Below are 27,861 nucleotides of genomic sequence, written 5' to 3'. Positions count from 1 at the left end.
CTACTAGGACATAGTAATTCACTTTTCCATATGTGACACCACTACACCCTATATATACCCAGGGAAACACTATGTAATTGAAATAAATAATTAACAAACAGGACAGAAAAAAGGTAAACAGCTAGGAGAAGAAGCATTGAGGAACCATGCAATCCTCAAGCATTTATTACACTCTACAAATATCAAGCAGGCCTCTTGGTTACTGACCGTAAACTAACAAAGAAATGTACTAGTTAATTACATCAATTAACCAATCACACTATTAATTGGTTATACGAACACCAACAACAAATATATTGCACAGCATTGTTAAATATTGCACAGCATTCAGATGTTGCACAGCATGTAACTAATAAATATATTACATAGCATTTTAATTAGTTAGCAATAATAGATTAGTTAATCATCAATTAAAAATCATAAGTAGCATTTAAATTTCAAAATTAAGTGATCCATTAATCATGATTTAAACCATCCATTATGCTATATTGTTTAATTTGTCCTTAACTGACACTATTCTTAACTTGCAATAATCGATAAAACTAGAGTCAATGGCCCATTTATGCATGCAAATATAGAAATAATAAAACTATATAGCATAACTAGTAAGGTTGCAATGCAATACAGGAAAACAATTTACAATTATATAGTATATCATCCAACAAACAATATATTAACTAAATGGTGCACAAGAGTTCCAGCACGTTTCCAGAGAAGCAGGAGAAATGAAAGAAACAGAAATAAAGTGCATCGGTGTTTAGAACAAATCCCAGTAAATGTCCATTAGTTTAAGAGCAATAAAACTAGTAGTACGCTCTCCCCTTCCACCGCAATAAAGAATCAGCACGAAACAGCCAAGACAGTTCGATAAAAATGCAAATGTCCATATCAGGAAAACTATAAACAAAAGTTATTTTCTCAAACCCGATGTAGATTCGGCAGCAACACGTCTCCCCAGGTTCCACCCGCTCTCACCGCAATTCTGCAACACAGCTCACTCGAATAGTTCGTTATTTTTCTTTACTATTTTCTATAAAACATCCAACAGCTATACTTGCAAAAACAAACAAGACACAGCTACTTGTTGTCCTCAGTAGCGTGCAGCCATATTTTCAAAACTTTCTTCTTTCCCTGTCTCTCTCTTGCTCAGCTCAACCATATCTCCCGCGACACTACAACACACTTTTTTTTTTCCCGTCCTGCAACAGTGCTAGCTTTATACCCCTGCCACGACAATCCCAATGTTACGTAATCATTTTGTTTACGTAAAACAAGTAATATATAGACAAGCACCGACACATTTACCTATCGTCACAACCTTAATGTAGCTATCCAGTAGTTACAAATATATAAGAGTGATGCTTGATCACTTAAATTTAAAGGCCTTTAGACTGCAGATTGCTGCTCAAGCCATGTTGCAGCATTACCCTTGTTTGATTATGTTGGCCATATATAATATAAATCACCATTTACCATACTATACATTGAAGTCTGGGATATGCCTGCCACAGGTCAGGTATTTTATGTCAGAGCTGCTGTGACAGGATGGATGTAGTGGTGACATCAGGCCAGAAGCAGGAAGGAAAACAAAGGCAAGTACTGCAGGACAAAAGGCGTGGCGTGCGCCGTTTATTTAAACAATAACAAAAATAAAAGGTTTTTAACAAAAAACACTGCTTACAGAGCAAAATAAAAGTTTAAACAAAATAATCACAAACACCATAAGAAAATAAGTATTCCAGGTCAGGCTCTCCACAGTGTGTACGGCCTGCACTCTCTCCACAGTGTGCTGTAGCAGACACTGGCGGTTAAATCAAGAAACGGCCAGGGTTATATTTTTATTGGTGCTTAATTATAGGTTTATAGTTTCTGCATTCTCTTCATCAAAACTGTATAGGGGCTTATAAATCTATAAAAGTGTTGCATACAGCCTTAACTTCATATAGTCTTGGAATCCTGTTACCAATTGATTGGTGCCTCCTGCTAAGAGGAAAACCTTATTCTAATTAAAAATTAAACTACTGGTTTAGTAAATCCTGTTTCTTAGGACACTCAGCCCACTGTGTTGAAAGCATAAGCAGTTTACTGTAAGGGGCTGGGATTTACAGAAAAAGGAATTGCCTTTCAGTTCAGTGGGTTATTTTTCACATCTCTTTTTTTCCCATTTGCAGCATCAAGCTTTTGGCAGTTCAGGAGCTGGCTGACAGAGACGCACTGGAAAAGGTATTGATTTCTCACTCAATTCAATTAAATTAAATTCAATTCAATGGTGCTTTATTAGCATGACTTACAATAGCAGGTGTTGCCAAAGCAATTATACAATACAGACATGTATATATACAATGCATCATGAATACATATATATAAACAAACTGATTTTTAAAGTACAGTAAAAAATATATATATATATCACTACTAACAATAAACATGTATTGTTCAAAACATGTAGAGCTTTCATTGTGTGTCCCTCAGTCTGTGACACGCAGACACATACTGGGCTGCTAGTTGGGCTGTGCTTCTCTCCTCTCCCAGGAGGTTTGGGACTTTTTCAGGGTTGGACATGTTTGGGAGGGAATTTGCAAATTTTTTAAAATAAGTTTGTCTATTTTCTGAGTATTTCTTACATTGAAGAAGGAAGTGCATCTCTGTCTCGACCTCTCCTGTCTCACAGTGACTCTCACTCATTCAGTACACCATATATAATGCTAGCTAATAAAGCTTTAATATAAACGGTGTTTCCCAAAAACATCAATAAACATCTAAGGCCAGTGAAAAATTTGAATTCAGACAAGCACAGTCATTTAAAAGCTAAATCAACACACAACTGCTACAGTCAGGGCTTCCTTGTACTCTGTGGAAATTATTGAACACAGAGAAGTTTCTTACAGGACTGCCACATCCTCCTTACAGTCTTTGTCTTTCGTGAAATTTCCCATTGTTTAAAGACACAGTAATTTCCTGCTTGCCATTTAAGTCTGGTATACAGCTGCTCCAACTAGTCCCACATCCACCATCATGTCCCTGTCCCTGGCATACTCTTATAAATGTCATCCTATTGCACTGTCAAAAATATCTTTGTATACGGGGAAAGCCAGAAATATTAGTATTGCAAACTTTTTTGAAAAAAATACTAGTTACTTCTTCCAGTGGTATGCTTTATTGCTTTAGTTTTGGTTTTAAAATAAAATCCACATTTAGAGACACACAATTGTATTTTCAAAGTTTGTTTTTTTCTGTCTTTCAAAATGCGTATAATAGATTTTTTTTTCTTTCCCAAGCCTGTCACATGTTTTAAATTGTTTAATCTTTAACTAGATACATAGAAGCAGGCTTGAAGACTGTAGGCAATTACCTTTGTTGGTCAATTCAATACAGTGTAAGCATGTATACAGTAGAACAACAGGATCGCTACTGAAAAGCACCCTGTCTCTCAGATTTAAAGGAGCAGGAGCCTGTTTTGTTTTACCTGGGGAAGTAAAACTACCCCACAATGTAGCTGTAGCATTAGATTATACAATAGTTGCCACAGGATCAGGAAATACAGTACTGTGCACACATACAAAACATTATTCTTTATCCTTTATTTAAATATTTCACCAGGTAAGACACATTAAAGATGAGTGGTCTATTTTTCTGTGACAGTGACTGCAGACTTAATTCATCATGTTAATAGCATCAATTCACTCAGGCTGCATCGCAATGCAATTTCCCAGCAGGGAAGCACACATAGGTGTTGAATGATTTAGATTAAGGCACTTAAAGATCACTAGATGTATACTGTATAGTCAGTTAGATATATATTTATTGCATTTATATAGAGCTTTTTATAAAAAAGTATCGCAAAGCTCTGTACAGTACATAGCAGAAAAAAAGAACAAACCACAATACATTTGTATTGCATGTCACACATACAACTGCCGTAATCAGACCATTTAAATAACATATTTAAATAACAGTATATACATAATACAAAAGCAGCAATTTTAAAGTTACATTAAAATCCACTAAAATAAGAAAGACATTTTATAAAAAGTGTGTTTTTAGTCTCGACTTGAAAACTGTAATGGTCCCAGCTTCCCTGACAAATGAAGGCACAGCATTCCATAATTTAGGAGATCTACAAGAAAAAGCCCTACCTCCCGTGTTGCTTTTTTTGACTCTAGGAATAATAATAATAATAATAATAATAATAATAATAATCCTGCGATCTCACAGTGTGGTTTGGAAGATACAGTGTCAGTAATTCCTGCAAATAACTAGGTGCTAATCATTCAGGGCCTTGTAAATTAACAGCAAAATCTTAAAATCAATGATATACTGCAAAGGGAGCCAATGTAAAGAGGCTAAAACAGAGGTAATATGTTCACTTTTCCTGGTTTTAGTTTTAATGTGGTATTCTGAATAAGCTGCAAGCAGGATACCACACATTTTGGGACACCAGAAAAAAGTGCAATACAATAATCAATTCTAGATGAAACAGGCATGCATTAGTCTCTCAGCATCAGATACGGAAATAATTGGTCTAAGTTTGGCTATATTTTTCAAATGGTAAAAAGATACTTTAGTAACTTCCCTAATAGTCCCAAAGATGACCACCAAACTCTTAATTTCTAGTTTAAGTTTTGATGAGAGACTCCAAGGGTCAAGCTCATGTAATCCCACATTTCCTTTTAGTTGGTTCTGTAAATCCACTAGCATAACCTCTGTTTTATCTGAATTCAACATTAGAAAATTCTGTGACATCCAATGTATGATATCTGTAAGGCAAGTAGCTAATAACACCCAGGCAGAAGAAATTCCTGGCTTTAGGGGCAAATATAGCTGGGTATCATCAGCATAGCAATGGAAGTTCACTCCGTGTCTGCGGATAATGTCACCTGATGAAAACAGCAAGGGACCTAGAATGGAGCCCTGTGGAACACCACAGATAATTTCTGATAATGCCGATTTTACCTCCCCAATAGAGACTAACTGAAACCAATCAGAAAGATAAGATTTGAACCAGGATAGGACAAGGCCAGACAGTCCTACTGTGCTTTCAAGACGATTCAGTAGGATGGAGTGGTCTACAGAGGGGTGCACAACATACGGCCCGCTGACTGCTTTAATACGGCCCGTAAGGACTTTTATATTATAAATGAAAAACGGCCCACGCCTTTAAAAAAAATACACACTGGCAAAAAAAAAAAAGTTCTACGTCAGCCACCGCTCACTGAAAACAAGTAGAGTTCGAAAGAGAGAAGCCACACGTGACTCACACCCAGTCTACAGTGAGTGTGAGTGGTAGACACCTCAAAATGCCTTGTATCATGTTAGCCAATATAATTACAGTATAACTTGACAGAGGTGATAAAAGTTTAGAAGTGCTTGGAATATACACAAGCCCAGCCCATTTGGGTGGGATTCTGTCACGTTCACCAATAGTAATACAGTACAGTAGACCTTGGAAAGCATGACGCAAGGTTCGGAAACAGGCGCCAGCTAGATGCTAAACGGAAGACAGCGATTCACGTTTATGGTTGTTGCTCTGCGATTATTTTCGAGGTAAAATATTTTCATAAAATTATGGTAGGCTGCCTCCGTAGCGTCTGAAAACATGTCTCTGTCAAAGCCATGTACAAGTAAAAAAAGAAAAATTGATCTTGAACACAGAAAATTTAACCCAGAGTGGACAGAATTTTTTTTTTTGCTGAATCCAAACCTGGTGTCCATACGTGCCTCATTTGCCTTGAACGCGTCACAGTTGCCAAAGAATACAATATACGGTGCTGTTATGAGACAAAACATCCCAAATACAAATTCACGAACAGAGTGAATGTAAGTAATAACTTAAGTTCATTGTGAATTACCATAGCTTAAAACTGGTTTTAAATAATTATCAGATATATATATCCCCAGGCGGGGCAGACTCGGCAGCCCTAGGCAGGGCAGGCCAGGACCTTCTGGAGGCGACGGCAGGAGGGGCGCCCCCGGCCAAGAAGGTGGCAGCAGGAGCTCCACTTCTCCCCCTGGTGATGTATACAGGAATAGTGCTGGGGTTGGCCACCCTGGCAGGGGCTGCTGAGCAACGGCAGCATCACTTCCTGGTCCTTTCTCAGTTGAAGGGAGAGGCAGCTCCTGCTCCCCTCCCCCTGGTGATGAAGGCAAAGGCAGCTCCTGCTCTTTGGGCACACTTGGGCTTCCCCCTCTTGGGCTTTGGACGCTCAGGCTCCCCCTTCTTGGGCTCTGGACACTCAGGCTCCTCCCTCTTGCGTGCTGGACACTCTGGCTTCCCCCTCTTGGACACTGGAGACAGCAGCAGGGCTTCTTCCACCCTTTCTTTCTGGCGGACTGGGCCACGTTGTGCCTACCCCGCAGATGGGGCACAACTGCGGTGGCTAAAAGGGGAGGATACAAGGGACAGCACGTGCTGGAATGCCCGGACTCAGCACAGCAGTGACATAAGGGCAGCACTTCCTCCGGCTGTGGCTGGTGTTGCTGCTTATGTCTGCGGCTGTTCCAGGTTTTCCCGGGTACCTAGTCCTGGGCAGCCAACATCACCCCCTGGTATTGGGTGGGGCAGATGGCCAATGTGTGCCTGAACTTACCACAACCAAGGCACCACTCGTCCAAACTTCCTTCTGTTGCTGCCGCCGCCTTCCAATTTCTTTTTTTCTTTTCAAAAACACTCCTCTTTTCTTTTCAAAAACACACTCAGCACTTTTCTGTTCTGACTCCTGAAGCCATTGTTCATCCCATGCAGGACACCGTATGTGACAGGATGGCGTGTGTGGTGACATCAGGCCAGGAAATGAATGCACAAACAGGCAGTACTGGGTTAAATAAAAGCGTTTCAGCGCATTTAATAAAAGATTTAAACAAAACACAAAACACTGAAAGCAAAAGGCACGCTGGCCAAACAAACAGTACAAACGGAACACAAAACAAATACTGTGTTGGTACAGCGATCAGGTTGGTAGCAGTTGCTGTCTGTATTTCCTTCATATATCTCTCTGTTCTCCACTCCGAACACACTCCACCTTTGCAGCCAGAGCTACAGGTTCTTATAGTGGTGACCAAGGGATTAACTAGCTATTAATTATCTAGCCAACCCCTCGGTAACATTCTGCACGGGTTTACTAAAGCAAAACAAATAGCGAACGGCATTTCTGCCCGTCCTACATTTGAACAAAAAGGGTCTTTTCGCCGTTATATATTAAATACATGATTAATAATCATAATAATAATAACAATAATAAATACACATTTATATACAAAGGGGCGGGGCATCCTGCCACACTCTCATATGTCGTATTAGCTCACTAGTGTACAGTATGTACCAGCACTTGATGATAATTTCTCAGTCATTAGTAACTGGCTGACTGGTAGACAATGGTAATATGTGGAAATAGATCAAAAGCCCAAAACTATTGGCCTGCATTAGTTTTAATGCTATATACTGAAAGTACCTGAATGTCCAAAATTGCTACACATAATAAAAAGTCTCTACTTTGCAATGTGCCCAGAAAGCTATTACATGTAACTGCTAGTTCAGATGTAACGGTCTGTTTCAGTCCTTGCAATCAGCCCAGCGTAATCACAGTTGTTTATTAAAAATAGAAAGAAGTTAATAATCCCTAATAATTTAATATATTTGTAGATTTGACATGTCCTCTGTCAGAAGATATTACTTTTCAAGCTAAATGTGATTATGGTGGCTAAGGCAACAGTTAAACTGTTTTATTCTGTAGTCTAAAGGCCAAATATAATTCATAGCATTTTAGATTTAATTTCATGGATGACTCAGCTCACCTTTTTCAAGAGTTAATCCTTTATATAAAAATGAAAATGTCCAAGAGATGGCATGTGAGACTGTAAACCTTTTCAAATATATGTATTTTTTTTTTATCTTCCCTGTGTCAGTAGAACCATCAACCCACCATAAATAACCCTTGCACAATAGCCATGCAATGTTCTCTTTGGTTAAAGCATTGTCTTGGACTTGGAAGTATTAACAAATTCACTGAACAGGTTGAGTCTTACTGTACCTCATCTGAAACAAGGACCACATAAGGCACACCCATTATACAATTTAATACAATTTGCATTTTAAAAAGTTGCATTTTGTGATTTCCATGGAAACAGTAATGTGATTTTGTAATGCCATATCTTAGTTATTAGCACAGTGGTGCTCAGCAGAGGGGATTAATTGTGGAGAAACTGCAACCCAGGCATATCTCTCCTGTCCTTGAAGGTAATTTTGAGACATTGTTTAACGGGAAACGAAAGAAATGTATATTGAATGAGCACGTACTGTATTTATCTTGTTGTTTTCAAATAGCACTTTCTAAAGCCACTTCTGTAGTTAGGATTAAAACCCCAATATCTTGCGACCTTTAGAAAAGTCCACACACAAAAAAACCTTTGTTGCCACATGCAGATTTGTCGGTCCCTGCCACGTACCGTATCTGTCTCGTATTTATTGTCCTTTTTTCTGTAGATGACAAGGATGACCTAATTAAAAGTGAGTTCCCTCTTCTAAGAGGACCAGCTGCTCTAATGAAGTCTTGAGCGCTCCCTTTATATACATTTTCCATCAGGTGATTCTTTTTTTTAACTTGTTGTAAATTCCTTCCACACACACACACACACGCACACACACGCGTGCGCGCACACACACGCACGCACACACACACGCACGCACATGCACACACGCACACACACACACACACACACACTAAAGCTCTCAGTACAGTAAGTGGCATAACAGATTCTTGAACACAGCATGTGGTTTGACAGCAGCAGCCCTGTGAAGATGGACGTGACCAGGTTCAGTTGATTGCATCTGCTGCAGATTCAAATGGCAGCGCAGTTCATAGGTTAGGTTTGCATGCTTTTAATATGGTACTGTATACAGCACTTGTGCTTGGTTGTGTTCGTTTATGTCTGACTGTTATTTTCACCAGTACATAATTCCCCTTTAATGCAGAACAGGTAACATGCTGGCATTTAAAAAAGTCACAACAATCTCTGTGGTATCGTAAACTAAATAAAACCAACAGGAACTTGTAGCTTTCTGTCTGTACAGTATCCCTTAGAAAAGTTTACCCTGGTATTTTTGCACTGTATTGTTTGCAGTTTTACCATGTTTTTTGTCATGGTTATACTATTTACCATCATTTACCATGGTTTGCCATGTTTATTAATATGCTTTACCATACCTTGCTATCACGATTTCTGTGTAATGTACCCATTGCCTTCTAGTTCTGCATGGAAATTCCCATTTCTGAAAGACTAGTGGAAAGTAGAGGGAAAGATGGGGGAGGGCTAATTTTAAAACTGTTCTGTACACATTCTTATGAATAAAATATCTTACACACCCAAATATGCAGGAAAATCTTGATTTCAAACAAAATCAGTTTTCTGTTTATTTTTGGTAGGGTTAAGTAACTAGGGAACCCTAAATTTCAGTTTAGTGGTGCTGTCTTACAAATGACTTGCTTCCTAATGGAAAACAGTCTGCATACCTTTCACTGTTAATCATTCAGAACAGTCTGGAAATGAGTCATAGAAATAAACAGTAATGATAACCACAATGACTGGTTGTGCTAAACCATTATTAAAGGCTGCTATGATACTCATCTGCTGGAAAAAGACATTTTCAAAAAATGCCATATGAAGAACTGTTAGGAGGTTCAACTTTTCTGCATCCCAGCCAGACTAATACTAGCGGATGCCCTGCATTTTGAAGGGTACATGCTTTGTTCTGGATTACTGGGTTTCAATGCCACACCTCTCCCATGGTCTGCTTTTACTTCCTTTTAAACTGGAATCAAGAGGGAGCCTGGATCTGCAATCTAGAGAGATGTTTCAGTGACAGACTTGGTTATCTGTAAATGTAAAAAAGTAATTGGAAGGCATGATGTTTGGTTAATTTATTTACTGGTGCAATGCTTTGGATTTAAGTTTTAGATTTGTATACGTTTTCTAGAAATATTGTTTACTGTGATATTATTTAGGTAATAGTTATGTTTAGAAAGAAGGGTGGTCAAACAATATGGTTTAGATGTATTGCATTGACATTATTTTGATTAGTAAGTAATATGATAGATACAGTTCAAACCTGATTGAACTGGTTCCAATTTGTTCTGGGATTTACTTACTGGTAAGAGAGTGAATTTAGTTCAAGTGGCTGTAAAATGGGTTTTACTTCAGGAATGCAAGTAAGACTCCCATTGCATAGGGGCAGCGGTGTGGAGTAGTGGTTAGGGCTCTGGACTCTTGACCGGAGGGTCGTGGGTTCAATCCCAGGTGGGGGACACTGCTGCTGTACCCTTGAACAAGGTACTTTACCTAGATTGCTCCAGTAAAAACCCAACTGTATAAATGGGTAATTGTATATAAAAAATAATGTAATTGTATGTAAAAATAATGTGATATCTTGTAACAATTGTAAGTCGTCCTGGATAAGGGTGTCTGCTAAGAAATAAATATAATAATAATAATAATAATAATAATAATAATAATAATAATAATAATAATAATAATAATAATAAATAGCATATTGTTTCATAATGCAGGAGTTGCGAGTATGAAATCCATCCTTAAAATCAGGTCGATCCAATCCCAATGAACACTTCTTGCACTTAAGCAAAGAAGTGCACAGTTAGCTAAGGTTTCTTATCAGGATCGGGCAGATTTCAGATTAAATCATCTGAGGGGAGGGAGCACAACTGACTGAGCATGTTCTTTCTTATGAACACCTTCTCCTGCAGTGTCAATGTATCCAGGTGGGACAGAGATATATAATTCCATTCCCCCCCCTGCCTAGCACTGTGATTATTGTCATCTCATTGATATCCATTACATCTCGGGGGATGTATGCCTAAAGGCACCTTCATAAACACAGAGCCTGTAATTGAATGGTTGTCTTGCTGCTGTGTACCAGAGAGGCTGCATGTATGGGGGATAGTTCTGTATAGTATGTATGAAAGTCATGAAGGGCAAGTCACTGCTCATGCTTCAACTAATTTGTTACGTTATGTGTATTGTACAAATGAGTCATCGTTTGAAAAGATACCTTTATTTGAAATGCCATATAAAAAGAGTTTAAAGCATTATTTCCCTTCAGATTAAAATACTGCCTTCTTCATCCTCAATGACTGACTCAAGTATTCTCTGTGATTCACTGCTTACGTAAACTGCTTCTCTCAGCTCTTACATTTCTTACTGTAAGAACAGTAGCACCAGCAATTATTCAGACAATTACTGTAAATTTCGATTTCTCTGCAGTACTGTAACACATTACAGTCCCAGTCACTTTTATTCTTATAATAGCATTTGGCCTAACAGAATTAAGATTTATTTTTCCAGAACAGTTTAGATATTAAACAAGTTCAATCTGTTTATCTCTTTAATGTTTATGAATGTCAAAATGTGGTTTAAGTCCAAAAATTGTTAGACAGAGGTTTGTGGCACTAAACAATAGTGTCTGCTCAATGTCATTGAGTATCATCAGTTATCATCAGTGTCATATCTGACATGTCACACTCCACCATGGACTGCAGTAAGATGACTCAGACTTGATCTGAGGAGTGATGGCCTGTGTGACGAGACAGCTAATAATATTTGAGATAATGTTGTTGTTATTATTATTATTATTATTATTATTATTATTATTATTATTATTATTATTATTTATTTCTTAGCAGACGCCCTTATCCAGGGCGACTTACAATTGTTATATAGTATTTGGGTTACGTTATAAGTTACGTTATGACTTGTAGACATGGTTGTAAACATTAAACGTTTGTTGGACATTTATTTTAGCTCCTTTCTTTTTAAAATTGTTTTCTTAGTGCAGGTATTTGGTACATGAAAATAACACATTTTTTAAAAAAAAATTGTATTTAACCAGAAAGTCACATTGAGATTCAAAATCTCATTTTTTTCAAGAGAGACCAGGCCAAGAAGGCAGCAACACAGAAACAATCACACACACACACACATAGAACTACATAAATTAACATGAACATTTAAAAAATAATAATTAAAAAGTAATTAATCAATACATTTCATTGGATTATTTGGCAACTTTAAAATAAATTAAAACGAGTTCATTTATCAGAAATACAATTTCCAACCTGATTTTTAAACCATAATGGAAACAAGTGTGATTCTGAAGTTCTGTCATATCCATCCCAAATCCATGTATTGTCCAAAAATAGCTCACAACAAAATGCTGTATAATTTGCTTGATATTTGTTAAAAAAAAAAAAAAGTTAAAACTTCAGGGCTTTTTAGAGAAGCATTTCGTCATCTTTGTTCAGTGATTGTGATAAGCTGGAAAAGGTTCCGTGTTCAGATACTGTACTATAGAACAGACAACTCTGTTCTGTGTGCCAATACCTCTTTTTAAACAGACTTAACGTCTACCAATGAAAACACTGATTTTGGCGATTATTATAATTTTCCTGCCCTTATTATCAAACACTTTTCTCGTTTGGAAATCCACATTCTAAAAACGTGTGCTTGACTCCAGTCACCAGATTCTCGTACTGGAACCTTCATGCCCTTTTGGTGAGGTTAAGTAACAACTGAACTGAAACATCTGTTTTGCAGCTTTGTGCAGAGCTGAACCAGTCGACACTGCCCAGCGTCCGCAAGTGGAAGGGCCCCCGAGGATCCTGGAAATGCGCTGTCTCAGACAGGCCTGCAGGACAGTCACACAAGGTAAAGTCATTAGTCCTAAAACATGAGCAAAATAGATCCTGCGTTCCTGGGCGCTGTCTTGGCTACACTGACTTCCTTTTTTTAAGAAGCAATTGTTCAATTTTTAGGGTGGGATACAAAAATGTTTGCTTTGTCTGGCGGAGTTTCAGCCAATGCTGTCACATTGGGTTGCCCTTCGGTTTACATGAGGAGCCTATAATTGTAACACTGATATTTTTTACTAAACTTTAATTTAAATAATAATAATAATAATAATAATAATAATAATAATAATAATAATAATAATAATAATAATGTGAGCTAACCTGTCACCTGCTCTTACAAGCCCGTAAACCTCAAAACATATTTTATTTTTCAATAAAAGTGAATTGCGGAGGCACTTTACAAAACAAAAAAGCTGTATATACAGCCCATCATTGGCCATGATATTGTATTCCTTTATTCCTTTCATTGGGTCACATATAATGCAGTTTTATTACCCCCCTCACCCTCCCTCTGTTTTACTATTCAACCAACAAAACCGAATATTTATTTTATTTAAAAAAAAGGGAATAAACTCCATCTGCCTTGATTTACTAGACACAGTAACTAAACCAATACACACATACACACATATATAATACTAAAAAGCAGAAACCATGTACACGTTTGGTTCCTCCCAAATATACCAGTAGATCAATTTATTGTTTGACAGCATTGTGTAATGAAGTAAAATAGAGAACAAAACAATTGAATCAGATACGAAGTACAGAACTGAATCCTCAATAATGTAGCTGTGCTCTGGTGTCTTGAATCTTAGAATGCAGCAGCTGGATAACGGATATGATTTAATAGTAAATTCTCCCCCTGCGTTTTAGGAAAGTTTAATACAATGTTTCAGCTTTTGGGCTAAGTATACTACTATAAACTAGTATACTACAGCAGCAAAACAACCCCCTAAAACAAATATTTCCTATCAAATTCTCTATATTGATTTAAAAAGTTCATTCATTTATATGTATGAAAACTGGCTTATTGCATGTCTTGTTAATGCAGCCATGAGTCATTTAGCCAAGGTAGAGAGATCTGGTTTACCATCTCATCAAAATGACCGCCAATATTACAGGGCCCCAAATACCATGATGGGATCAAACTGCAAGGTCACTGTACACTGTGGTGTTGATCGACAGTATAGCTCGCATCTCTCAGTGCTTGAGTAGATTGTGATGGAGGTTTGAGGAATATGTCACCACCCACCTTTTCCAGCTGAGCAGTCCTAAAGCAGCAGCAGCAGTGACAGGCAAGGTGATTCAAGATCTCAGTGACTGAATGAAATAAAGCAGTGGTTCTCAACCTTCCTCCCCACCCCCTGCAACTCAATTCATCACCCTGCTCCAAGAATAGATATACAAAAATAAAAACAAGGCAGTACATTTTGTTTAACAATTTGATATAATAAACTGAAAAACAGATGAACTAGATTACAACTTAGTGATATATAAATAATGTTACAGAACCGCAGAAACAAGTTAGCAATTCAAAGGTCCAGTCAATTAGTAGGAAGGTTGTATTTGTTTACATTTCACCAGTTCTTGAATTCTCTGCGCACAATGAAGACCATCTTCAGGAGCTAAACGGCACCAATGCTTCCTTTTAATCATCAGCAGGCTTGAGAATCCAGTCTCGCACATATTAATAGTTGGGAATGGCAGCAAAAGAAGCATCTAAACACTTATCCAAAAGTGATTTAGAGGCATTGATGAAAACGGAGTGTTAGCTGTGCCACTATTGAGCTGTTCAATGACCTTTTCATGGGCATTGCCCGGGAATTTGGACATCACAGAAGTGGCTGGTATGAGGCACTGGGTAGGGAGAGCTCACTGTGAGCTGTGTAACTGAACTGTGACACACCGGCTGGTGTAGTCGAAACTACAGATTTGACCCCCTGAACACGTAAGCTACATATTATGTATTGAAAGCACATACTACAAAGAGCTTTATTTTGCTCTCACTCACTGAGAAACAAAGGAAGTGTATCCTAGCAACCAAGCACACAGTCATGCTGCACAATACGGCAGCTGTAAACATAACAGACATAAACAGCGGCCGCTTTCAGAAGTAATTCATCCTCCTTTGGGTTTATCCAGAAAACCTGTTTTTGTTTTTCAGATGAGTTTTATTTGTGACTGACAAAATCTGAATTACTGATCAGTTTTGATCACACACGTGCGCCTAAATCAAAACTGATGGTCGCACAACCAAGTTTTTGATCGCATTTGTGACCAAATTAGGTGGCACCGCAGACCACTGATATATAAAATATTTTGTCCATATTATAATTTTCCTGTCAATCTAGGGTACTTTGTACATTGGTGTTAGCATGATCAGCAATAACTCCTGACTTTCTTTATTTCCTGCAGGGCCCAGAGTATGCTGGATACCTGTGGGACAGCACTTTTGGAATTGAGCTGAAGGATTCTACTTTGCTAGAAAGTCCACAAGCCAATGGCAATGGAAAGCCAACCTACCCTAAACCATACCTTGCACAATTTAAGGTTAGTGTATTTATACAGTAGTAATTGCATTGTTACTATCATTTCAATAAACCACAAACCACTGGGGATTTTAGGTTAGACATTATTTCAACAACTGTCACCTTTATGATGGATATTTATAAACCTTGGTAACCTACTGGGTATGGTGAGGAAAAATAAATTAGCAAAACACATATTGTGTACAATTACCAAAAAATAATTTGAAGTAAACAACATTGTCCTGACCACCATTATTGAAACTTGTGCTGCATCAATAATAATAAGTAATATTTTTGTATCCGCCTTTATATCCTTTTCACAAATTAAATATCTCCTTGTTTGTGTTTTGGATCTGTCTCAACAACTTCATTACCTGATGTATATAAAAGTAACAACCCTTCTCATTCCACATCAGATCTGTAATTTTTTTTCAGTCCGCACACCTAATTTTTTCGAATGTTTTTTCATGAGCAGGCTGACGGGTGTCTGCCATTGGCAGTCTAATATTAAAACTTGTTGACTTTGCTTATTGGCAGCAGCATAGGACTATGAGTAAAGCCAGGAAACCAAGCCATGATAGAAGTTCTAAATGTCACAACCCCGTGCTTGTTTACATTTGAATATACAGTAGACTGATGAAGATACAGTGGTCTAGCACACAAAGTACTGTATAGACTTTCATTCTTATTTGAGGTCAATGTACAAACATGCTACACCAATAATGACCAACATTTGTGTTTCCACAAATGTGAGGCTAGTGTCTAGATGACAAATTTTTGTCTTGAAGACAACATTTTTTAAAGAATGTTCTATTCTCTTGTGTGTGGGTGGGAAAAACATAACACAAAACCTAGACAATACACATTTACCAGCACTATAGCATGGATTTGAGCCCATTTACATTCAATTGTTTAAACTGTTTTAAAGTGTTTGTTTGTTTGTTCTCTATGGTGCTCTCTAACAGATTAGAGTGTCTGATGTAACTCTAGTAAATATGCACCTGACACTGCCACCTGCTGGGGGAGAAGCCAATGGCAAGAATCACAGTGAAAACCACAAGCTGTCACTCTTTACTGAGACTCTACAGGAAACACTTAAAGGTACTTCATTGCGTTTGTTCTGGGTTTTTTTTTTTCTGGCCTCCTTTAAATCTAAATTAATTAATTGTTGTTACAAAGGAGACTGCAGGCACTTCAGGATACAAATTTGCCTCCAGTACACACAATACTGTACTTGTGAAACAATACTAGGACAACTGAAGATGGATACCGTATATGCACTAATTAGTAATTTCAAACATTTTATCCTGATTCAGCAATTCTTTGCAAAACATACAATTTCAGTGGTTAAGAAAATATATACCAATCTCTTCATTCTGTAGCCTTTTTATATTTTAAAAACAATTACAAAGTTGGTTGTGTGACTCTTGTGTTTGTTTACTTTCTCTAATAATACTGAAAACTGGCTCTATTTTTTTTACAAGAGATTGTCACCCTTTCAGAATATTACTGTGCCTCTGCAAGGATTTATATGGGAATAGTATGGATATTTAAGTTGTAGTTGCATAGGGAACAGAGATTCACATCTGACATTATTGTTTTATTCAGGAGAAAAAGACTTGATCATCCTTGGTGACTTCAGTCTGCCTCCGGATGGCAGTGAGTTTGATGTGTTAAGAAAAGAGAAGTTTTCTCCACTGGTCCCCACAAGCACTTTCACAAACATCAGCACCAAGAACCCCCAGGGATCTAAGTCTCTTGACAACATTTGGATCAGCCGCTCTCTTAAGAAGGCTCACACAGGTAGTGTGTGTGTGTGTGTGTTCATATTATTGCTATGTTCATGTTTTCTGCATTATATATATATAAGACCCACAACCAAAACAGACAGTGCAGCCGTATTGCTGATAATGTATGATCATCGGTAAACATTGCATTTTTACTGGAAATTCCAGTTTAATTACCAAGGAATATTCAATGTACCCCTCCTTGAATGGATAATATTTGCAGTGTTTTGCCCTTTTCTTTCTCTGGAATATAGGTCACTGGGTTGTCGTGAGGGAAGGCCTTACCAATCCATGGATCCCGGATAACTGGTCTTGGGGTGGAGTAGCTTCAGACCACTGCCCGGTGTTTGCTGAATTTTACACAGACTCCCACAAGAAGGAGCCAGTTCGCAACGGAAATGGAGTGACTGTCGTCCAACACAGCGAAGCGAATCCCAATCAAACGGTGACAGGATTCTGACTGAGGAATAAACCAAACAAGGATACTGTTCTTTTAGAGTTCTATTCAAGTTAGCATGAATGAAGTGTACCAAAAACGAATGTGAAAAGCACCGAGTTTGCCTTTTCTTTTTTCTTTTTCTTCAAATCCAATTTGGGTCTTGTGCTTCAAACATTAGATAACATTAGAGAACAATTATTTTAGCTGGCTCTTTGAGCTATATATATATATATATATATATATTTGAACGGACGTTTAGGAATGTGCCAAAAAAAATGCAATATTTATGGAACATTTTTTTCAAGAAATGAAGAATCTTGTACTATTTTTGAATCCACTCTGTTCATGAAGAAAAGGATTCTTCTTTGAGAAGGCTGGAGTTCCAATGCAGGAACAAGTGGTTCGAGGCCCTGACCCATTGCTGCTTTCATTCTAAACGGTTGAAGCCAGCTGTCTTGGGGACAGTATTTATATTGATTAGGCTGTACTTCTTCAAGCATACAGGCCCAGCCAGGCCTCCCAGATTCCAGTGGGATTTGCTCTAGTAATTCCCTATGACACGTATGTAATAAGTAGTGATTCAGTACATGTTACATTTGAAGATGTTTTTTTGTTTTTTTTTACCATTGAACTTCCCTCTAATATAAGGTACTAATTGTATTCTGCCAGAGATAAATGCTCCTCCTTTATTCCCCAGAGGAACACAAAGTTTAAAAAGGTTGGATGTAATTCAATTAACTTTGTAGCTTTGTTTTAACAACACTCTGAAAGTGGAATGGTATGTATCTTTATTTAATGGGCAATCACTAGAGAAATCACTAGAGCCTTGACAGTTCATTAAATTGAAGTCAAATGAAAACTGCTTTTGGAGATAACTGTCGTTATTTCTATTCCTAGCTATACCATGAGCTGTACATTTTAATTGTATTACATTCTCAGAAAGAACATATCTGTAACATATCCAGAGCTTTGTAAATATATCTTTAATTCTTTGGGTTTAGTAGTATTTATCAGCAAATAGAGTACAACACACAAAAGAATGCAGAAACCTTGCACTTACAGTGCTCCCTTGTTAGTATCTTACTTGCACATCAAAAAAATGTAAAATGTTGAAAACGGAATTAGGGAAGATACAGTACAGCTCATATACAATTTGCTGTCAGAATGGCCAAGCTTGGGGGTGACTGTACTTTATGACCAATGAAAAGCCTGCTGTCCCCCAGGCTTTAGTATTGATTCTGGAATACCTCACATTAGCGAAAAATATGAAGATTATGGTTTATATATATTCTCATTTGGGGACCACTTGCTGTTCATTATATAATTCCTTGTCTACCCATTTTCATAAAAGTTCATTCATCTACCCTACACAGCATCTCGGCTCTATGCTTCTTAACAGCATCCTAAATGCTGTTAATATTTTTCCATCTGCTACAAAGATCACATTTCACATGAGAATTAATTAATACATCCCCCCACCCCCCACCCCCCCACCCTACGCCCCTCCAAAGGAAAAGTTTATTGCAATTGTTAAGAATGTCATTTTTAAAAACAGTATCTAACTTTTTTTTTTTTTAGTTTGCAGAATAAATAAACATTTTTTAGTTACTTGTGGGTAGTGATCTGTGGATAAAATCCATAAACTCCAAGCTGGTTCCCATCTTAAAAAATAGTGAGGTAACCCCTGCTGTAAAGGGAGGTCAGCCACAATATTCGTTTTTATTTTTTTAATTTATTTTTAAAGCCTATTTTTAAAGCCTCCATTCATACTAATGCCAGACCCAATTAAATCTGATGACTAATAATGGTCATTGGGTGCCTCATCAATAAAACGATGGTTGGGAGTGACAGCCATGCCCCACGAACTAGGGCCAAGGAATCAAGTGCCTCAAAATACTGTTTGCCCCACATGCTTGAACTGACTCTTAATAGAAATTACTTAATAGAAATTATAGATGTAATATATAGGTATTTTAATATATAATAAGTGTATAAGTATTTTAATATATACTTATATATTTACTTTTTTTTTTTTTTTTTGCATTGAAGCAAAAAGGTACTGCAGTAGTTATTGATTTAGTTACAGTTCACACTGGTTTACGGGTCACGGAGCAATAGCTGAAGTGCTTTATCTAGCAAGTGTGCAGTTCCAGAAAAGCAATTGTAATTTCAAAAGTTTGTACTCTCTGTAAGTGTATAGTATAACCATGGAGACTGTCTAAACACACTACTGTTAGATTCTGAGAAATGCTTTAAACTGGTAAACTAACTCAATCTGAATCATTATATGTTATCTTTTTTCTTAAAACATGTCTTTCAAAATTATTATTTATGTATACATTTATTGTTGTGAAATATTTATTTCACTGTGTATGCGCATAGATAGATAGATAGATATACAGTATTTATACACACACACACACACACACACACACGTAGTCAAAAGTTTACATACCCCATGGAAATTTATAATTTCTAGAAATTTCTGAAAAAAAAAAGAATTATAGGAAAAATCTTTTATAGCAAAAGTTTTGCTTTTGTGGATGAGGAAAAAAATTACAAGAAATACGGTAGATGTCTACAAATATTTATTTCAGCAGTTTTTTTTTTAAAAACTCCAATACTGCTAATTCAAAAGTATTCATACCCTGACAAGAAAAATGAAATGAATAGCTACTTGAGGCATCTTTAGCAATAATAACCTCTTTTAAACGATTAGTAGGATATTTGTCAACGAGCTTTTGGCATGATTCTTTAGTGATTTGTGACCATTCTTCAACACAAAATTGTTCCAGTTCATTCAAATTCGGAGGACTTTGACTAGGCCATTCCAGAACTTTGATTTTATTCTTCTTTAACTATTCTGAAGTAGATTTTGATGTGTGCTTTGGATAGTTGTCGTGTTGGAATGTCCAGTTACGCTTTCAACCAAGTTTTGGAGCAGAGGATTTCAGATGATTGGCCAATATCTTTTGGTATGCTATGGAATCCATTTTACCATGTATTGGAACTAAATTTCCTGTGCCATTAGAGGAAAAACAGACCCATAGAAGGATATTACCATCTCCATGCTTGACAGTAGGTATGGTGTTCTTTTCTTTGTACACCTCACCAGACTTTCTCCAAACGTAACGACAATCAGTGTGACTAAATAGCTAGATTTTTGTTTCATCACTCCACAAAACCTTTGACCAGAACTCATATCCATCATTCAAATGTGGTTTTGCAAATTTTAAGTGATTGTCCTTGTGACGTTTTCCTAAGAGTGACTTTTTCTTTGGCCTACGACCATTGAGACCTTCACCATGCAATACTCGTCCTATGGTTGGAAACCCCAGTCCCCCTTGCAGCCAATTAACTTTGAATACCTTTGGCAGTCAATCTCGGATTGTTATTAACCTTCCTCACAATTCTTCTTCTTGTTCTTGGTGAAAGAACCTTCTTTCTTCCAGACTGAAGGAGTGTTGTGACAGTACCAAGAGTCTTGTACTTCTCGATAATAGAAACAATAGTTGAAATTGGGATACTCAAATCCTTGGAAATTTTCTTGTATCCTTCTCCAGCTTTATGACAATAAATCATTTTCTGCCTAAGGTCTTCAGATAGCTCCTTACTTTTCCCCATATTGACATATTGGTAATGACAGCAATCATCCTATGCTATTACTTGTATTGTAACGCTTGAAATGTTTTTGCTTACGATTGTAAGTCGCCCTGGATAAGGGCGTCTGCTAAGAAATAAATAATAATAATAATATGCCTAACCATTTTATACTCTCTAAGAATGTTCACCTACAATCCAGAATTTGCTAGACTTTTCTAGAATTAGGTTCTGCATTATCATATTGAAATTTCTCGCACCTTGTACACAATACTATCATGGCATCAAAGGGTATGAATACTTTTGAATTAGCACTTTTGGAGTTTTGCAAAAAAAGAAAAAAAAATGCTGAAATAAATAATTGTAGACATCTATTTCTTATAACTTTTTTTCCTCATCCACAAAAGGAAACCTTTTGCCACAAAAGAGTTTTCCTAAAATTCTTTGTTTTTGAGATATTTCTAAAAATTATAAATTTCCATTGGGGTATGTCAACTTTTGATGGGAAAGAGGTTTTATGGGGTTGACCTGACAAAGGTATTGGGGCAAATGTTCTTGCTTTTCATGGACAACCACCATCTGACAAAACACACACAACCTCTGCTTGTCTAATTGAACAGCATGCCGATGATCTATATAGGAACTGAATCTTGGTGAACATGCTGCTGAGAAAACAGTATGATGAGAAATTCCATGGACAGGAGGGATAACGCTTTGTACTGTTTTTTTTTTCAACTTGTCATAAAAACTGGACTTGTCACCACTAATTTCCAGATAGAAACAGCCTCCAGTTGCCAGAAAACATCAATGGATCTGTGTAGTGAATCAGTACATTTGATAACAGGTTAATAGTGTTCTAAGTTTAATGTTCAAGCTAAATTATTGTATTTGAAAGATGTTGGTCAGCTGTGGGAAATGTAACCTTATATGCATTCATTTTAACATAAGCAGGAAATTACATGAGGTAGTTAAAATAGGAAACCAGGGAGCAGTACAATTCAGTAAATGTTTGAATGATCTTAGACTTCGTTTCCACTGGAGGTAAGAGCTTCACTGTGTGAAACACCAGTTTCCCTGACCTTTAAAATATAGATACAAGTTAGCTGTACTTCTGCTCCTTTGGTTCTTCTGCAATTAGCCCTTATATTCATTTTAAAGAGTAATGTATACCTACTGCACTACTGCTAACCTATGGCTCAATAAAAAGGAATACTGAACTTTTGTGGAGTGTGCTTGCCATAAATGTATTGTGAATGGTGCTTGGACACTATCTTCTGGACATTATTGGTATTGCTGGCTGAATTGATTAAATACCGTATGTAATAAAGTTGACCCATGGTAGAACTAGCCTGCGTTTATATTTTCTGACAGACAAACAATAATGTATTGCTCCTATCTAGTATTATCCAAAAATATTGTTCTGGAGTTTTGATAGTTTCAGGCATCCCAAGAAAAGTCTAAAATCAGAATAACTGCTAAACTATACTGTAAAAACAAACAGTAATCTGTGTCTGCTGCACTATATCATACTACCTATGCACAGGCTGGAAGATTAGTTATGTGTATACTACCTAAACTTTACCTTTTACACTAAATGCCGAATTCACAGAGAAGCACAATCTACAGGACAAATCACACAATGAATAAAATAATTATAACTGTAAAACTATTCACAATCAAATTACTGTTATGTTTTTGTTTTGTTTTGTTTTGTATTCCTTGCCTTCAATTGCCTCTGCATTTACACTGGCTTCAAAATAGGGCCCTACCTTGCTGAAACAATACTCTCCATTTGCTGAGCAATACAGAATGTACAAAAACAAGATGTCCAAGGAAACAGTGCTGTGTGGCTTACGCTTTGGGTGTTTTAAACTGAACTGAAACCTAAGCAGCTCGTTATCCCAGTTCTGTACATTTCTGTAAATGTGTGCTCCCCAGAATAAAGCATTTGGAACTCACCTTGTCTCTTGGTACACTGGCTACCTTTAAGTTTTTTAAAAAAAAAATGTGATTTTTCCTGTTCGTGGCATGCATGTCATTAAAACAGAAACCCTATTATGAGCCCCAGAAATATTATTAGCCACTGTTGATAATTTGACATAATCAATCAAAAACCTGCATAGGCTATGTGGCACAACCCACTAATTAACCTAAAAATAAAATAAGCCCCAAGCTGTGTCTTGTTTAACTTTACACCAGTCTTTTATTCTACCACAGACCATAAGAACATAAGAAAAGTTTGAGAACGAGAAAAGGCCACTTAGACCATCAGAGCTCGTCTCTTGTTACCCACCCCATCGTCCTCTACAGGAGAGAACTCATTTACAAGCACAGGATCTAGTGTTTTTTAAAATGTGCCTAGGGATTTAGATCCTACTATGTCATCTGGTGAGCTATTCCATGCATTTATAACGCTCCGTGTAACAAATTGCTTCCTACCTTCTGTTCTAAACTCTCTTTTACTCAACTTCCACTTATGACCTCTTGTTCTTCTTTCTGTCCCATCCATAGCTATAGAAGCAAGGTGGTGTTCCCTTTCAAGTAAGAAATGTAACCATTACTGAATGGTATTTACCTCCTAAAGACACTGTGAAAGGGTTCTTGCTTGTGGGTGCGTGCATTCGCTGCTGAGTGATAGGCAGGAGACCAGACAGGTTGAAATTGACACGCCCCGCAGGCGCGCAGGATTTATTTACACACATACACACCACAGCTCACGTGACACTACCAACCATGGTAGCTCACTGAGTGCATACGGCCAGCGTACGAAAAACAAAATAAAACACAATACAAAAAACTATAAAATAAAAGGTGCCGTAAAAACGGCGTGCGCTACTCCCTAATGCATGGAGGTCCCGCTTGCTCACCTCGCTATACTTTAAAGGGATCTACCATCCCCGAACTAATCTTTATGTATCAACACAAACCTCGACTCCGGCTGTCGGCGGTTTTGGCAGCTTCTTTTGGCTCCAATCCCGGTTCACCATCACGGCGATCGGAGGATTTCAGCAACTTATTTCTCTCACTATGCTCGGGTAGCGTGGACGATCTTCAGCCCGTTGTCCGTGGCTTTGCAGCAGCCCCGAGGTGAACAAACAGGACCTCTTTATACCTGACGCTGTGCTGGAACACACCTACCCGCTGATCATCCACAGCTGGCAATCACACACAGCAGGCAGGCGATCCCAGGAGCGTCAGGTACTGCAATAAATTAAATAACCATTACACAATATTAAATTAACAATGTATTCACACACAAACCCCCTCTTCATGTGCAGGGCTCCTGCCCTGCTACAGACACAAATCCTGAATACTTTATACCAAAGCTGCTCACCGAGCCTGTGACGCAGATCTCAGCGCCATTTTTCCTTTCAAGACTGGCCTGACAGAGAGCCTTGTTCAGATAAGTACAATTGTTGCTTATATCTGTATATATTTGCATTTTATGTGTTTTTACACAATTTGTATGCGATACAGTCAGCACTCACATATCTGACCCTATAAAATGTTGACTTCAGTGACGGTTAAATGAGTGTGACGCATATCTGATTATTTCATTTTGGCCTGTTCCAACCCTTGTCCATTTTTTCAGGGAAAATAAAAAAGATACAATGCCAAAAATACATAGCTGAAAGGCCTGTGTTTTAAAATAAGTAGGCTTCCATTTAGATGTACTGTAGTTTGTTTTGTTGGTACGGTACAATATTTTCAGCATAAGTATTTTAATTCAGAACGATATGATTCTGAAAATATCACTTGCCAAAAGAGACGGACATGTGGACTGTAATACAGTACACATATTGTGGCGGGGGGTGGGGGGCAGCTGATTTGCAAGACAATGTGGAAATTGACCTGATTATAGACTGGGGAAGGGGGTGGGAGTACTCTGTAAATAATGTGTGTTTGTAAACTGTGTTATTCTTGTTCAGACCTGTTAGCATTCTCTGTATGTGCAGTGAACGCCCGGGCTCAGAAGGCTCTTTTGAGGATCACCTCAGAGACCCGGCACTGCTTGTTAGGACAGGCAGCTTCCTTGGATAGCAGCGTCAAATTAGGAGGCGCCTGGACCAAGGCAGCAATGGAAGCTTCAACCAGCAGAAAATAGGCCAAGCCCAGCTTTTCCATATCATGCAAACAGCAAGAGTTGTTGCTGGATGGTCTCAGGAAGACTAGATTTCATATAGAAATCCGGGTGAACTGGGGAGGATAAATGTCCTTGTTTCCGTTGCTGTAGGCCAGGGCACTTGCAAGGCTGTAGCGGTTTGAGCTCTGTTGACAAGGAAAGCTTCACTGCCTGGGACGTGCTGTCTGACTCCATGTCCAGACGAGAAGGCCAGTTCCTGTTTGCCCACCTCCTCGCTGACGGCAATGGACAGAGGCAATGCTCAAGACCGGCCATGGCTGCTCGCTGCGGAGACCATAATAGGCCCTGTGCAAAGACTATGCAGGCTAAGTTACAGGCAAAACAGCAGTCCTAGGAGTTTTCTACCACAGGCCCAGGGCCCTTTCTCGTGGAGCCATCTGGACTACTTGGCGCCAGTGCACCACAGGCATCTGGGTGCTTATTACCATTCAGACCGGCTATTCGCTACGATTCAAGCACAGTTCCCCTCCCTTTCGGGGCGTGACTACAACATTAGTCACAAACCCATAAGACGCTGCTGCGGTGTCTCAGGAGGTGACAGCTCTGCTACAGAAACGGGCTATTCGCATGACAGACCCCCTCATTGGATGAAGGATTCTACTCCAGGTACTTCCCAGTGCTGAAGCTGGATGGTGGCCTCAGACCGATACTCAATATGCTGACAAGATGTTGACAATGCACCGGCTGTTGCAGTCATTCAGGCCGGGCGACTGGTTCACCACGGTGGACCTCAAGGACGCCTATTTCCACATCCCCATAAAACCAGTGCACAGGAAGTACCTGCAGTTCGCCTTTCAGGGAACCACGTACAAGTTCTGTGTCTTGCCATAGCCTCTCTCTAGCTCCATGTGCCTTCTCAAAGTGCATGGAAGCTATTTTGGCCCAACTGATACTCAAAGTTAGATTACTCAACTATCTGGGTGACTGGCTAATTGTGCCTAGTCTCCAGCTTAGGCAGAGGCCCACACGGAACACCGGCCACCTTAAATGGTTGGGCCTTACGGTGAATCATGTAAAGAGCCAACTCACACCTTTCCAGACAGCTTCCTTTCTCTGAGTGTGCTTGGACTCCGGGTCCATACTGGCCACTCTGTCGGATGACAGAGCGTATAGAATAGCTGCCTGTTTGGAACGGTATTCCAGAAACTTAAAGTAGGTCTGATGGCAGCAGCTTCCCTACTTATCTGATCTACTAATAAACGTACCAAATGATCTTGCAGTGGAACTGTAATAAAAATAACATGATTCAATACTGAGGAGTAAGAGTAGATTTTTGGCTGTTATGCAAATCTGCAAACTCTTTTCTAAAGCCACAAGAGTTAGTAATAGTTCAACATAAACAAAAACATACAATAGCATTCCAGCAATATTAATAGCTGATGATGTAATAATTAGAAATTTGTCAATATTCAATGGTAGAGCAATGTGTTCTTTTAGCCAGCTGCCCAAGTTTGCACATGCAGCAATTTTGCAACTTGAATAATATTCTTAAAAGGTGTACTGTACTTAGAGATGTCTGGGTCTGGAGAAATCAGTGTTTACCCGATTACGGTGGGAACCACTAACATCCCCTCTATTAGCAGTTGTCAGACTATAAGCACAATGAAAAGGTAGCTCATTTGAAAATCTTCACTCGTTTTCCTGTGAACATTATGCTCTTGCTGCAGTTAGAAATAACACCATTTTACATGAATTCATGGAAATTACAAACTGATTTAAAGTATATATGCCTGCTCCCAGTAATTGCCAAGTGGCAGTGGTTTATTGTCTGTTATCATAAGAAGCACACACACAAGTTTAAGACGAACCAACCATTAACTGTTTTTGAAGAACAAGTCTAATATTATTGATGTATTTTTTTTAATTATTTTTTTATTTCCTTTACTCCTACAGGAAGACAAGTCAGCACAATAAATCTAATTTATTTTTTTAAATTTTTGTTTGAGCTGCTTTCAAGGATAATGAGCGATTACAGTTAAACATTACTATCAATTATTTTCCACAGACGTGAAATATTAAACACGTTTCTCAGTATGAACAGACAGGCATTGCTGATAACACAGAGCACACCATACTTGACATACTGTACTTCACAGTGTAGTACAATACAGTCTATCAAACACCATTCACAGTGAAAAAGTCATAAATCTATTTTTTTTTTTTTTTTTTTTTTTAATTTTGGAATCGCCAATTATTTTTCTTATTTTCCCCAATTTGGTAAGCCCAATTACTGTTTATTTCAACCCGGCTCACCGCTGCCATCCCCGCGCTTACCCGGGAGAAACAAAGACATACACGCATGTCGTCATGTGCCGTCAGCCGTCCGCTTCTTTTAAACACTGCAGGCCCACCATACAGCCATCTCCGAGCTACAGCATCGGAGGACAAAGCAGCTCTGGGCAGCTTACAGGCAAGCCCACAGGCGCCCAGCCAGACCACAGGGGTTGCTGGTGCGCGGTGAGCAGAGGACACCCTGACTGAACTAAGCCCTCCCCCCGTGCGGCACTCGGCCAATTGTGCGACAGCCCCTGGGAGCTCCCGTCCATGGTCGGCAGTGGAATAGCCTGGACTTGAACCGGCGACATCCAGGCTATGGGGTGCATCCTGCACTCCACACAGAGCGCCTTTACCGGATGCAAGCTATTTTTTAATTATTCAGAGAAATTCT

The 27,861-nt window shown here is 38.4% G+C and overlaps 1 protein-coding gene across 1 annotated transcript in view; it reads left to right on the top strand.

Moving 5' to 3' along the window:
• Positions 1–22,393, top strand: part of LOC117400720 (endonuclease/exonuclease/phosphatase family domain-containing protein 1-like) — a 60,225-nt gene extending 37,832 nt beyond the window's left edge. Inside the window, exons 2-7 of the mRNA XM_034001016.3 lie at positions 2,172–2,223; positions 12,601–12,711; positions 15,111–15,245; positions 16,189–16,324; positions 16,832–17,026; positions 17,265–22,393. Of these exons, the coding sequence (XP_033856907.1) occupies positions 2,172–2,223; positions 12,601–12,711; positions 15,111–15,245; positions 16,189–16,324; positions 16,832–17,026; positions 17,265–17,470 (835 nt within the window). The 3' untranslated portion in view covers positions 17,471–22,393. The remainder of the gene's footprint in view (positions 1–2,171; positions 2,224–12,600; positions 12,712–15,110; positions 15,246–16,188; positions 16,325–16,831; positions 17,027–17,264) is intronic.
• Positions 22,394–27,861: the final 5,468 nt, after the last annotated feature.

The sequence above is a fragment of the Acipenser ruthenus genome, chromosome 4 (assembly GCF_902713425.1).
Source record: "Acipenser ruthenus chromosome 4, fAciRut3.2 maternal haplotype, whole genome shotgun sequence".
NCBI classification, from domain to species: Eukaryota; Metazoa; Chordata; class Actinopteri; order Acipenseriformes; family Acipenseridae; genus Acipenser; species Acipenser ruthenus.
This window is presented reverse-complemented; position numbering and strand designations above follow the sequence as displayed.